This window comes from Sapajus apella, unplaced genomic scaffold (assembly GCF_009761245.1).
Source record: "Sapajus apella isolate SASKATOON/1434 unplaced genomic scaffold, GSC_monkey_1.0 scaffold61, whole genome shotgun sequence".
NCBI lineage: Eukaryota > Metazoa > Chordata > Mammalia > Primates > Cebidae > Sapajus > Sapajus apella.
The window spans coordinates 11,002,348-11,016,323 of record NW_022437001.1 but is presented as its reverse complement, the minus strand read 5'-3'; the positions used below and the strand labels follow the sequence as shown (position 1 = coordinate 11,016,323).

Here is a 13,976-nt window from a genome sequence, read left to right as displayed (position 1 = left end):
GGAATATAAAGGACCTCTTCAAGGAGAACTACAAGCCACTGCTCAACAAAATAAGAGAGGACACAAACAGATGGAGAAACATTCCATGTTCATGGTTAGGAAGAATCAATATCGTGAAAATGGCCATACTGCCCAAAGTAATTTACAGATTCAATGCTATCCCCATCAAGCTACCAATGACCTTCTTCACAGAACTGTAAAAAACCACCTTAAACTTCATATGGAACCAAAAGAGAGCCCGCATAGCCAAGTCAATTCTAAGCAAAAAGAACAAAGCGGGGGGCCTCACACTACCAGACTTCAAACTATACTACAAGGCTACAGTAATCAAAACAGCATGGTACTGGTACCAAAACAGAGATATAGACCAATGGAACAGAACAGAGGTCTCGGAGGCAACACAACCTTTCTACAACCATCTGATCTTTGACAAACCAGACAAAAACAAGCAATGGGGAAAGGATTCCCTGTTCAATAAATGGTGTTGGGAAAGCTGGCTAGCCATGTGCAGAAAGCAGAAACTGGACCCCTTCCTGACACCTTACACTAAAATTAACTCCAGATGGATTAAAGACTTAAACATAAGACCTAACACCATAAAAATCCTAGAAGAAAATCTAGGCAAAACCATTCAGGACGTAGGTGTAGGCAAGGACTTCATGACCAAAACACCAAAAGCATTGACAACAAAAGCCAAAATAGACAAATGGGACCTAATCAAACTCCACAGCTTCTGCACAGCAAAAGAAACAATCATTAGAGTGAATCAGCAACCAACAGATTGGGAAAAAATTTTTGCAGTTTACCCATCTGACAAAGGGCTGATATCCAAAATTTACAAAGAACTAAAACAGATATACAAGAAAAAAACTAACAAGCCCATTCAAAAGTGGGCAAAGGATATGAACAGACACTTTACAAAAGAAGACATGCATGAGGCCAACAAACATATGAAAAAATGCTCATCATCACTGGTCATCAGAGAAATGCAAATCAAAACTACATTGAGATACCATCTCATGCCAGTTAGAATGGCGATCATTAAAAAATCTGGAGACAACAGATGCTGGAGAGGATGTGGAGAAATAGGAACACTTTTACACTGTTGGTGGGAGTGTAAATTAGTTCAACCATTGTGGAAGACAGTGTGGCGATTCCTCAAGGACATAGAAATAGAAATTCCATTTGACCCAGCAATCCCATTACTAGGTATATATCCAAAGGATTACAAATCGTTCTATTATAAGGACACGTGCACACGAATGTTCATTGCAGCACTGTTTACAATAGCAAAGACCTGGAACCAACCCAAATGCCCATCGACGATAGACTGGATAGGGAAAATGTGGCACATATACACCATGGAATATTATGCAGCCATCAAAAACGATGAGTTTGGGTCCTTTGTAGGGACATGGATGAACCTGGAAACCATCATTCTCAGCAAACTGACAGAAGAGCAGAAGATCAAACACCGCATGTTCTCACTCATAGGTGGGTGTTGAACAATGAGAACACATGGACACAGGGAGGGGAGCACTACACACTGGGGTCAGTTGGGGGGAAATAGGGGAGGGACAGTGGGGTGTGGGGAGCTGGGGAGAGATAGCAAGGGGAGAAATGCCAGATGTAGGTGATGGGGAGGAAGGCAGCAAATCACACTGCCACGTGTGTTCCTGTGCAACAATTTTGCATGTTCTTCACATGTACCCCAAAACCTAAAATGCAATAAAATAAATAAATGGGAAAAAAAATAAAATTAAAAAAAAAAGTATCCTGCAGAATGTCAGAGAGAACAAGAAATAATTAACAAGACATAGAGAAAGCCCATTACAAGTTACATCTCATGAAATTACAATGGCATGGTTTTTCCAGAAATACTTAGCAGTTTGGAACTTGAAATTGGCAAGATGAATGTAGCAGAAAGATGAAATGTGTAGTAAAGTTGGTGTGCTATTTAAGATAGTATTTATTACGGTGACTGGCTGGGCCACCTGCTGGTTAGGGAAGCTAGTGCAGCTAAGATGCGGATAGTGGTGAGCATGGGGACAATGTATACTATAAACAAATTAAAAATCAAATCCAATGAATATGTCATATGTGCTTATTATACGCTTAGCATGCTTATAGGTGTTAGAGGTATAGTAATGAGTAAGATAAACAAGGTTTCTGACCACAAGAATTACACATTTTTGGAAAATGAATGATATAAAAAAATGTAATGAATTGTCATTAGTTATTTGGACTCAAGAATAAATGTTACTAGTTTTGTGCTGCATTCTTTTTTATGTCCCATATCTTTTTCGGATAACTTTTTTAATTACCCGGAATTAACTTTTTACATAATTATTTCATGGACATTCTGTGGGGTCTTATATTTTCTAAGATGTGTTGTTAAAGAATGTTTTGGTCCACTTTTTCAAATACTAGCAGTTTTCTGGGTTCAAACTCATTCTCCCTTAGAAACTTGAAGATGAATTCTCTTGTCTTGTAAGTACCATGATCAGATTCATTCTGATTTTTGACTTAAATAACTTTCTGTTACCATGTGTTTGTTTTCCTGGAATTAGGAAATTCAATTTAAAATTGCTATGTTTTTCAATTATCACTTTTATGGCCCTTCAGTGTGAAAGCTTGTGTTCTACTTCAGCTCTGTAAATTTTTCTTTTATGACTGTTTTTATTATTTTATTCTCTCTGTTGTCTCTTTGCTGCCTGTTTATGGAACTCCTTTTGGATACTATGTTGGAATTCCTAGACCTATCTATCTCATAATTTCCAAATTTTCATTCTTTTGTACTATAGCTTGGGATAATTTCTTCACCTTTAGTAAGTGTTTGAATGAAGTGCTTTTGGAAATTGACAGGAGGAACAGATATCATTGATTGTTTCTGGACAGTAGGTTAAATATCTTTGCTGCCCTGAGGAAGCTGTCCATCATTATACTAGCTAGAGAATTATACTAGCTAGGATATTTCAAAAACATTTATACAAACATATTCAAAAACATTTGCACCAAATGACAATAAAAAAGCTCATGAACATATTGCGACAGAAAACTACGATCAGAGAGTGATAATCTACCATATATACCCTCCAGCTATGTAAGTGAATATCCCTTGTTTGCCTTAAATAATAAACTACCTGAGGTGTTTCTGTATTTATATTGCATTTTTCTATATATAAATATATTGTTTAAATATAGTGTTTCTATATTTAAATACTGTCTGTTTACTTAATGCTTTTTGGTAGTGATTGAAACTAAGATATCCAAATCTTATTGCTACCTCTGTCCCTGGCAGTTCAAAGAATATTTATGTAGATTATTGTTTGTTTTGAAAACATTTCAACATAATTAAGCAATTTGTCTTATTTTAAACATTCCAAAGAACTAAAAGGTGTTTCATGAAAAAAGATATATATGTATATACCTTTGTATGGAGTGGTTACCTATTCATTTATTTTTGTTGTTTTGATAAACTGAAATTTATAGGCCCTATAAGCATATTGGATAGCCTTATAAAAGAATTAATGTCAACTTCAGGTCTTATATTTCTATGAATGAATTTTTAAAAATCATGATATTAACCCAAGTTATTATAGTTTGTTTTGGGATTTATTTAGCCTTGATATTAAACACAGATTATGTTTGAGGAAATTTCTTATTTGAAAATCTTATATTGGTATCAATTTAAAACAGCATGAGGCTGGGCGCAGTGGCTCACACCTGTAATCCCAGCACTTTGGGAGGCCAAGGGGAACGGATCACCTGAGATCAGGAGTTCAAGACCAGCCTGGCCAACGTGGTGAAACCCCATCTCTACTAAAAATACAAAAATTAGCCAGGCGTGGTGGCAGGCACCTGTAATCCCTGCTACTCTGGTGGCTAAGGCAGGGAAGTGGCCAAAATCGTGCCACTGACTTCCAGCCTGCTGAGCAACAGAGGGAGACTCCCTCTAAAAAAAAAAAAAAAAAAAAAAAAAAAAAAAGGCAGCTTGCAAGCAATTACTTAGTACAATTAATGATAGGAAGATTGAGATTGGAGACATTTAAATATATCACTTTCTCAGTTGTACTTAAATTAGGACTGATTAAGAGATCTATAGGGGTCAAGAGTTGGCAAACAACTGTTTATCAAAATCAACTACTTACTTATCAAAGCAGGTGGTTGGTGAGTCAAATCCCTCAACCACCTGTTTTTATAAAGTTGTACTGGAACATAGCCATATCCATTTGTTTATGTGTTGTCTGTAGCTGCTCTTACACTAGAGTGGATAAGTTAATCATTGGCAACAAAGTCCTCAAGACTTGCAAAGCATGAAACATTATCTGACCTTCTATGAAAGTGTTAACCAATTGCTGCTTTAAACAATAGTGACACTTTTGTGGAGACTTACTGACCACTACTTTCGCACTGTTAGGAAAATGGTTCACAGTCATCGCAAACACACTATACTTGTTTGCATATGACCTTGCTTGGGTTCTGCCCTCTGCCTCAATGTTGCTTTTCTCCTTTCACTCATGCCTAAAATACATCCGACCTTCAAGGTATGATTCAATTAACACTGCCTTTATGAAGTCCTATAATAAAGAAATGAAGTTAAATTTCCTGGACAAATCTTCATATCGCTTCCTTACATATAATCCGAAATTCCTTGCCCCTCTCTTGCTTGTACTTGCTTGGTATACACACAACAGGTTTAAATTCAGTTCTCCACGTATTCCAGGCTTTCTTTCCCTCTCAGCTTACTGTGGCTAGAGAAAACACATATGACCCTAATGACTAGTCGTACTCTACAACGATTCACAACACTGATCCTTCAATAGGCCAGGCTCCCATGCTATTCTCCTAGTTACCTACATAGCTATTCTGTGTATCTTCTTCCCTGTAACCCTCCTCCTGTCCCCATCCTCTTCCAGTCCTCACTTTCTGCTTATGACGTTTTATCTTAATTCACTGAGAAAATGGAAGTAATAGTAGAGAACTTACACCTACCTGCCAGCCCCGCCCCCTTATAACTCAGCATTCCTTGCTGTGACAGTTGATGACTCACCCCTCACCCCTACTTGTAGGTGAGCTAACATCCTCACCCTCATTTGCTTGTTAGAGAACAAGGCTCTGGCACTTCCCACCCCCTCCAACATCCTTAATTCCCCCTCTCTAATAACTCAGTCCCATCAGCATGCAAACGTGTTGTTATTTCCACCACCTTCTGCCACATGCTACCACCCCCTTTCCTTCCTCCCTTTTGGAGCAGGATTCTTAAAAACATTCCCTGCACTAGAGTTTACAAATCTTTTCTTGCCACTTTCTTGTCAACCATCTCAGGCAGGTTTCCCCCTCCATCAGACCCCTAAAAATGCTCTCGTCGCACTCACCCATGCCATCCGGGTTGCCAAGCCCACTGGTCAGTACTGAAACTGTGTTTTGCTTGGCTTGTCAGTGCATTTGATGTGTCCATCATTGCCGTTTGCTGGACATACCTTCCTTGATTAACTTCTAGAAATATCATACTCTTCATTGTCCCCTTCTTCACTGGTCATTCCTTTTGATTTTTCTTTCTTGGTCCTTCTTTTTAATCTTTGACCTAATTAATAGTAAAGTATCCCAGGCTCAGTCTTCAGTCCTTTTCTCTACCTACACCACTCCCTCGTGAGCACTCTCATGAGACACATATCTATGTCCAGTTTGGACACATTCCTGAACTCAAGATTTATGTATCCAACTGCGTATCTGACATTTCCATGTGCATTTCTAATGAGCCTTTCCAACTCAGCATGTCTACAACTGAAACTCCTGACCTGTCCCTTCTCCTCAATGCATCAGCTCTGCCCAAGGCTTGCTTGTTTCAGTTGATGGCAGCTCCATCTTCTCAGGTGTTCAGAGCAAAAGACCCAGAGTCATTCTCAATCTCTTGTTTCCTCCTGTACCCTACAATCTCTCAGAAAATTCTATTAGTCCTGTCATGAAAAATGTTTCCATACTGTAACCACATGTCTCTATTGCCACGCTACCCCTTTATTACAGTCTGTATCCCTCTCACCGGGATTACTGTTGCCTTTCCTAACAGGACTCCCTCCTTTCATCCTAAACCTACCCTACTATCTGTCCTTAGCACAGGAGCCAAAGGAATTCTTTAAAAAGTCATTCAGATTATGTCATTTATCTGCTTAAAATATGACAGTGGTCTCTTATTTCAACTCATTACAGTGGCTGAAACAACCCAAGCAGATTCCTCCCCCTTCCACCTTTCTGACCTCATCTTAGACTGCCCTCTCTTTTGCTCACTCCTCTGGGTTCTTTTCTGTCCCTTAGACTCATAGCCACACAGTTGCCTCGGCCCTAGCTACTCCCTCTGCTTCAAATATTCTTCACTCAGATACCATCGGGGCTCATGCCCTTGCTGTCTTTACCCTGACTACCCCAAAATTGTAACCCCACTTTCTTACCTTTTTTCCTTTTACCTATATAATTTGTCACTCTCTAATAAAATATAAAATTGTAATAATTTATTTGTGCATTTTCTATATGGTCTGTCTTTCTGAAATCAAGGTCATGTTCTGCTATCATTGATGTATTCTAAGTTCATAAAAAATGCCTAGCTCATAGTAAATGTTCAGTAAATATTTACTAAATGAATCAAGGAAAGTGATGCTGTCTTATAATCTTTACATTCTATTCAGTCTTGGCTTGTCTTCTCTAGTGGTTTGAGTGAATGGGTGATGTATTTAACCAAATAAACCAATACTTGTAAGCCTTTTATTCTTGTGTGTCTAATTTTAAATGTGTGATTAAACAAGTAAATAAACAGAATGAAACAAAACATACAGTGTGTTAGATCATCTTTCTTCACTGGGAAGAACTACAAAGAATGTAAGGTGCTTACAGTTATTTTCACAAGCAATTATTTGCTTGTGAAATAGAAAGGGTGTGAGCCCCGATGATACCTGAGTGAAGAATATTTGAAGCAGATAGAAAAGCTGGAACAGAGGCAACTGTGTGACTTTGAGTCTAAGGGACAGTTTTCACTCCCGAATGAAAACTATGTAGCTGTCTGGCTTTGTTAATTTGCTCACCTCAAGACGTATTTTCCCTGGGCAGTACCATCCTGCTAGATGCTTCAGTGCTGCCATGAGTCACCAGTCACCCTGCAGGGTGACCCAGTCACAAGATTCCAAACAGTTCCTACCCTGTGAGCTCCTTGAGGACAGGGCTGGGATTTACTCTTATTTCCAAATCCAGGCACACAAGTGAATGAAAGACAAAGATGCTTGTTGTGAGGGCAGTTCATGACCATTTATAATTAATATGCTAGGTTTAAACACTGCTTCCACAGAGCTCCAAAAATGTGACAGAAATGGAAGTCGAAAATTTATTTCCTCACTATATTTGCCTTTTCAGGAGGTAATTAATCTGGTATCAGCCATTTCTCTTTTACACATATTTTGTAGGAGTCCAATGAATAAATATATGTGAAAGAACTTGGGTTCTATTGTATATCAAAAGAGCTTTCAAACCTGTTTTTAAACTCTCAGAGAGTAGCAGCCTTTTACCATTCTTATGATGTGAGTTAGATACTTCCCAGAGTAGTATTTTACACTTTTCAACAACAGAGTTTGTGAAATTTCTTACATACCTTTCCTTGCCCATCTGGGGCTGTAGGTAAAATTTTGATGGCTACATGCATGACGTGTACTTGAAGCAAGTCTTAAATTCTTAAATTCTCAGAGCCTCAATTTCTTTATTTTCAAATAAGAGTACTATCTCTTTTAATATAAAAATATGATCGGTAATATAAACATATTTCCAAGATTTGAACATAATAATCTATATGAAACAATTTTGTAAACCTTAAAGTGCTATATAAACAACACTTATTTAAATTAAAATCATCATTAATTACATTAATAGTGATCTTAATATATAATATCTAACCCTGCCCAAAGAGAAAGGAATATTTTACCTTTTCAGGTTTTTTTGACACACAGGGATCACACACACACACACACACACACACACACGCATGCACGAATGTCTAGTAGAATTTTTGGTCCACAGAACTGCAGCATGTATCAGGCTGAATACTTTGAAATCTGCTAGGGAAAGCTGGATTCTTTGCTGTCAGCCCAAAAATCCATGCTAAGTTCTTTTGCCAAATGACATTTGCTGTGGTTTGAATGTCCCCACCAAAGCTCATGTTAAGAAGTATTAGGTTATGAGGGATCTGCTTTCAAATAGATTAATGTACTTATCATGAGAGTGGGTAGTTATAGCAGGAGTGAGCTCTTGATGATAAAAATATAAGTTCGGCAGAATTCTCTCTTGATTTCTAGTGCTTGCTTCCATCTTTTGTCTTTATACCATGGGATGACCCTTGGCAGATGTCAATGCCATGCTCTTGGAATTCCCACTTTCAGAATCATGAGCCACACTTTTTCTCTTTTTAATAAGTTATCCAGTCTGTGACATTCTGTTATAGTAGCAGAAAACAGAATAACACAGAAAATTGATACTGAGAACTATTATTATTTTTAAAATATCTGAAAATGTGGAAGTAGTATTGGAACTGGGTAATGGACAGAGGCTGGGAGAATTTAGAGAAGCAGGCTACAAAAAGTTTATATTGCCTGGAATGGAGCATTAAGGGTGATTCTGGTGAGTGCTCAGAAGACAGCTGTAGGAAACGTCAGAATCTTCTTTGAGATTACTTAAATGGTCATGACCAGAAAGTTGGTAGAAATATGGACAGTAAAGACCCTTTTGATGAAATCTCAGACAAAAATGAAGAACAAGGTATTGGAAACTAGAGGAGAGATCATCCTTATTATACAGTAGCAAAGACCTTGGCTGCATTGTGTCCATGTCCTAGGACTTTATGGAAGGAGAAACTTAAGAACAGTGCACTAGAAATCAGTGGAAGAAATGTCTAATCAGCAAAAGTTGAAGTTGATGCATAGCTACCTTTAACTTCATACAGTGAGATGTGAAAGGAAAAGAATGACCTAACATTGGAATTTATAATTGAAAGACAAACTGAACAGAAAGATTTGGAAAATTTGCAGCCTGGCTATGTAAAGGGTAGAAAAGTGTATTCAGGAAAGAGTACTAAATGTATGCCCAGGCAACCTTTTGTTAGAGGTTAATGTGGATAGCAAGGTACCATTCATCAAGAAAATAGGAGAAAGACCCTGAAGACATTTGAAAGACCTTTGAGGCTGCCCGTGCTGTCCCAGCCCCAGAGTTCTAGGATGATAGAATAGTTTTAGGTGCCAGACCCTGCCTGGTTGCTCTCCCTGGACTTACTGCCCAGGGCTGCCTTGGCGGTTGACTCCCTACATTCTGGCACAGCACTCTTCAGACACCCCAACTATGGCTTCTGTGGTCCCAGGTGCAGCTTGACCCACTGTTTCACAAGATACAGGTGGTAAGCTTGGTGAAATTCACGTGGTGTTTAGTCTGCAGTCTCACAGAATACAAGAGCTCTGGGGGCATGGCTTCATCCATCTTGATTTCAAAAGATGATGCTTACTTCTTTGGCACACAGGCTGAGACTTTGCACAGGGGCAGAACCACCACAGAGAGCCCCCACAGAGCAGTGCCTTGAGGAGCCAAGGAAATGGAGTTGACACCAAAACCCTAGAGCTTCAGGCATGAGACTCCAACCCATGAGAGCTGAAGCATAGGCTGAGCCTAGGAAAGCTATGGGAGCTGAGCTGCCTGAGGCTTTGGGGGTCGAACCCCAACCCAGTGTGCCCAGGATGGAGAATATGGAGTGAAAGGAAATTATTCTTCAGCTTTAAGATTTAATATTGTTCTTCCTGTTGGGTTTTGGACTTGCTTCAAATGAGTTATCCCTCTTTTCTTGCATATTTCCCCATTTTAGAATGGGAATGTCTATTCTATGCCTTCGCACATTGTATTTTGGAAACAGATACCTCATCTGGATTTCACAGCTCATGGTTGCAGAATATTTGCCTTCAGGATGAAGCCTCACCCATATTTGATTTAGATAAGACTCTGGATTTTGAGTTAATACTAGAGTGACTTTTGAGCCTACTAGGATGGAATGAATATATTTTGCATTGTATGAAGGACATGAATTTGGCAGAGGGGGGAGAGGAGGGGCAGAATGCTGCAGTTTGAGTGTCTCACCAAAATTCATGTTGACATTTAATTGTGATTGTAACCATGTTAAGAAATGGGATATTTAACAGGTAATTAGGCACCTTTTAGGCTCTTTCATTAGACAGAGCCCTCATGAATGGATTAATGCAGCTATAGAAGGAGTAAGTTGGTTATTGCATGAGTGGGCTCCTTATAAAAGGGTGATTGGGGCTCAATTTTCTCTCTGTCTCGTGTGACCCTTAGCAGAGGTCAGTGCCGTGTTCATGTACTTCCCAGCCTCCAGTGAGTCAAATGAACTGTGTCCCTTATAAATTAAGTCTGTGGTATACTCTAGCAGCAGAAAATGGATTCAGGCAACAAGGAGAGCTATAAAATACTTCTTTTCAGCTGCACTGGCTTTCATTATCATTATTTGGTTAGATGCTTTTGAGGACATTTTCTGTTGCATTCCTCCATGTTTGGCAACCACACTCTATTGTGGAGTATTCTGGCTAAGCACCTAGCCTTCTTTTACTTATACCAGCAGGATGTAGTTGATCAGGGTAGTGAAAATCCACTGTGACATTGCAAAGACTCACTGCTATAAGAGGCCAGGAGTGAAATTCTCATTGTTTATAAATGTAGCTTCGTAAGTCCTAACCAAAATTTGTATCACCTTCAACATTACTCAATCTCAAGTCAATATTACTGCTTTTGAAAAATGTGGTTTTGGGGATACCACAACTAAAGGGGATGTAGGAAATTTAAGAGGCTTTGGATGAAATGATGAAGGTAACTAAACTTTTATTAAAAAAGAAAAAAACTGAAGCACTGAGATAACATAGAAAAGGGGAATAATTATAAAGTGAGAATAAAAAGGAAGGTTTACTTTAAATAAACCGATCAACTAGTGATTTAGATCATATGTAACAGGAAGATTAGATTTGATATGTTCTTGCGAACAAAAAGGTATTCCTATTGAATATACCTTTATATCTTGCTTAGTACCTAAATAAGTATTAGCTTTTTCTTTTTATAAGTTATACATAATATGTTTTAAAGCAGCCATTTTCATATTTCAGAAACATCTGATAAGTGTAATAATTTGATTCTTTGAGTTTATGGAACTTAATTCAGTGAATATTTGTGTCAGGGGTTGTGGCAGATTTTGATTTTTTTGTGGAAGAGGTCAACACATACATACTATTTTAAAAGGCAGCAAAAATAATTGTATTTTTGTATGTTTTGGTTATAAATTGCTTTTAATTTCATGAATTTCAGTTTAGGAATGTTTAATCTTCACATTCTTCACTTGATTTGAGTGAGAAAAATAAAATTTTCTTGGTTACGAAATTCTCAAGTGATTAGCAATGATTTCTTTAAAAGACTGAAGGTGCATATTCAGTGGTTGTATAAATGGCTACTGCTGTTGTAAACTAGATTAACAATCAGTGCTTCTACAAATCTAAATATTTGTTTTTACTTTTTACTAGTATGAACCTGGAACTTTTCAATTCAGGGACATAATATAATAGAAAAGTTTTGCAAAGGCTTTGTAATCAGACAAACCTGGTCTCAAATCCTGGCTATCATGTGCTTGCTATGGGCCTAGAGCAGCTTACCCAAATGTTACTAACCTACCTCCATAGGATTATTGTAAAGATTAAATGTGATGCATCTGTTCAGTAACTAATAGAGTGCCTATTAAAAGGTAGATGTTCAATAAATATTAATTCCTTTCTTTCTTTTTCTCACTAGTCCACTTGTGTTTTTAATGAATCATCATTTACCCTGGAGTGTATTGTAGGAGGCATCGTGGATGGATGGCTGCTGGAAATCCCTTGCCATAGCCAGCTCTTCTTCAATACTTACAGATTTACCGTGGTTTTGAGTAATGAGAATTTTGGTAAGAAAAAAATAAATTGAACTAGCATATGGAATTTCCCTAAAAGGTTGTTTGCATCTTACATTCTTTGCAATAAGTTATAGGGTTATTCTCTAAAGATCTTGGGATATCATAGATGTCTGTATAGATTTGGATTGTTCTTATTTTGAAAATAAATAAAATAGGTTTTTTAAAACTGTATGATGATCTTGATAGGCCCTTCTTGTCATTTTAAATGTGTTATTTCACTTATCCTACTCGTTTGTATTCTCTAAATGTCTTTGTACTCACTAAATTGTGTAGTCTTAGAGGGCAGGGTCTGGGTATCATTCATTTTTTCAGTGTAAACTAAAGGAAGCATGAACGCTTAGTGGTTAAGGTGGCAGTTAACTGCTTTCTGAAACTATAAAAGCTTTGACAACACAGAAGATGCAGGTAACAGTATAAAACTGTGGTAAGTTCTAGCATAAATGATTTTCCTCAATCACCAAGAAAAAATATTATATAGTCACTCTCAAGATAGAATGAAGTATCTGTAATTGGTTCCATTTTATCCCAATTTTTTGCCAAATAAAAATAATTCATTTTTATATATTTACATTAAGTTAATATAACTAGTCCATCTCTATTAGTAATGCCTGTTATTAACCTGTGCTGTATACAATATTCTGTATACAATATTATGGCCTATTAAAAAGAGAGAAGAATGAGGAGGAGGTCAAAGATAATATAAAAACATTAAGTGGTGACATTGGCATATATGTAAATGAACAAATATGTCAACTTTGTTAAATTATCTTTGACATGCATCTGCAGAAATATCTGTTAAAGAATTTTGTGCATAAGAGACAGAGCTGGAGGTAGGAGAGAAAGCAAAGAAAAGATAAATTCTAGTTTTATTATTTTTGATAAGGAGGATTAATTTTATATGACAAACATATATCTTTAGACCTAAAAATATGTTGACATGTTATTTTAAACCTCACTTTTTAACTAAAAACTTTAACCATTTGTTTATGATTATCTTTTTCAGAAACCACGTTTGAGAAGTATTTCCATTCAGTGCTACTTGTGTTTACTTCTAAACAGTCATTTTCTAACTGAGGCTGGCATTCATGTCTTCATTTTGGGGTAATTTTATCTTTAGGCGTAAATAATATGTTCATGATAATGACGATTGTCCTTGGATATCTTACCCATTAAGTTAGTTTATGTTCAGTTTGCTTATATCTCTAGGTACTCAGTATCTGGGGGATAGAAGGCAGACTGTAGAGATTCAGAGGAGGTTTGGTAAACATCTAACTGAGCATTCCTATGGTGTTGTAATTGTCCAAAAGAGCATTATAGCCCTCAGATAAATTGGGCCTTGTGATATTTAACTGAATGTGGAAGTATATCACTTACTGATAGACTACATGTTTTCTATGGCAATTAATAGTGGATATTTAAAATTTGCTTATGTTACTTTTTTATCTGTCCCTAACACTGACTCCTCCTATCCCTTGATCCTTATCCTAGTTCAGTTTAAAACATTTCTTTCTTTTGTTTTTTCCTTCTAATAAAATTCATATGTTTCCATGACTATTAACTTTTTTCTTCTCTCTTAGATGCAGCTAATATACCCAGTTGGCCCAAAGCACCTAACCTATAGTTATATAATCTGACTCTCAGTTCAGTTTTACTCTACTAATGCCTTCATGGTATTGGGAACCATAGATTTGTGCAGGTAATTCTTCATCATAAGACAGATTAGTTTGACTATCATGCTTCTGTGTAAGGTCCATCAGGAAGTGACTGAATATTTTTCCTCAAGCTCTAAGAATCATGGGAGGCCGAGGCGGGTGGATCACGAGGTCAAGAGATCAAGACCATCCTGGTCAACATGGTGAAACCCCGTCTCTACTAAAAATACAAAAAATTAGCTGGGCATGGTGGTGCGTGCCTGTAATCCCAGCTACTCAGGAGGCTGAGGCAGGAGAATTGCCTG

General features: G+C 37.4%; 1 protein-coding gene across 9 annotated transcripts in view; it reads left to right on the top strand.

The window, feature by feature from the left end:
• IL15 (interleukin 15) overlaps positions 1-13,976 on the top strand; it is a 107,366-nt gene that overhangs the window by 76,779 nt on the left and 16,611 nt on the right. For 5 of the 9 annotated variants that reach the window (XR_004259330.1, XR_004259332.1, XR_004259331.1 and 2 more), the window contains exons 4-5: positions 11,863-12,010; positions 13,023-13,120. Coding sequence is in view for 3 of the 9 variants with exons in the window: in XM_032246505.1 (XP_032102396.1) it covers positions 11,999-12,010; positions 13,023-13,120 (110 nt within the window). In the remaining 6 variants the exon portion in view is untranslated. Of the gene's footprint in view, positions 1-11,862; positions 12,011-13,022; positions 13,121-13,596; positions 13,810-13,976 lie in introns of those variants that run through there. The other 4 variants (XR_004259335.1, XR_004259334.1, XM_032246506.1 and 1 more) reach the window with 3 other exon arrangements.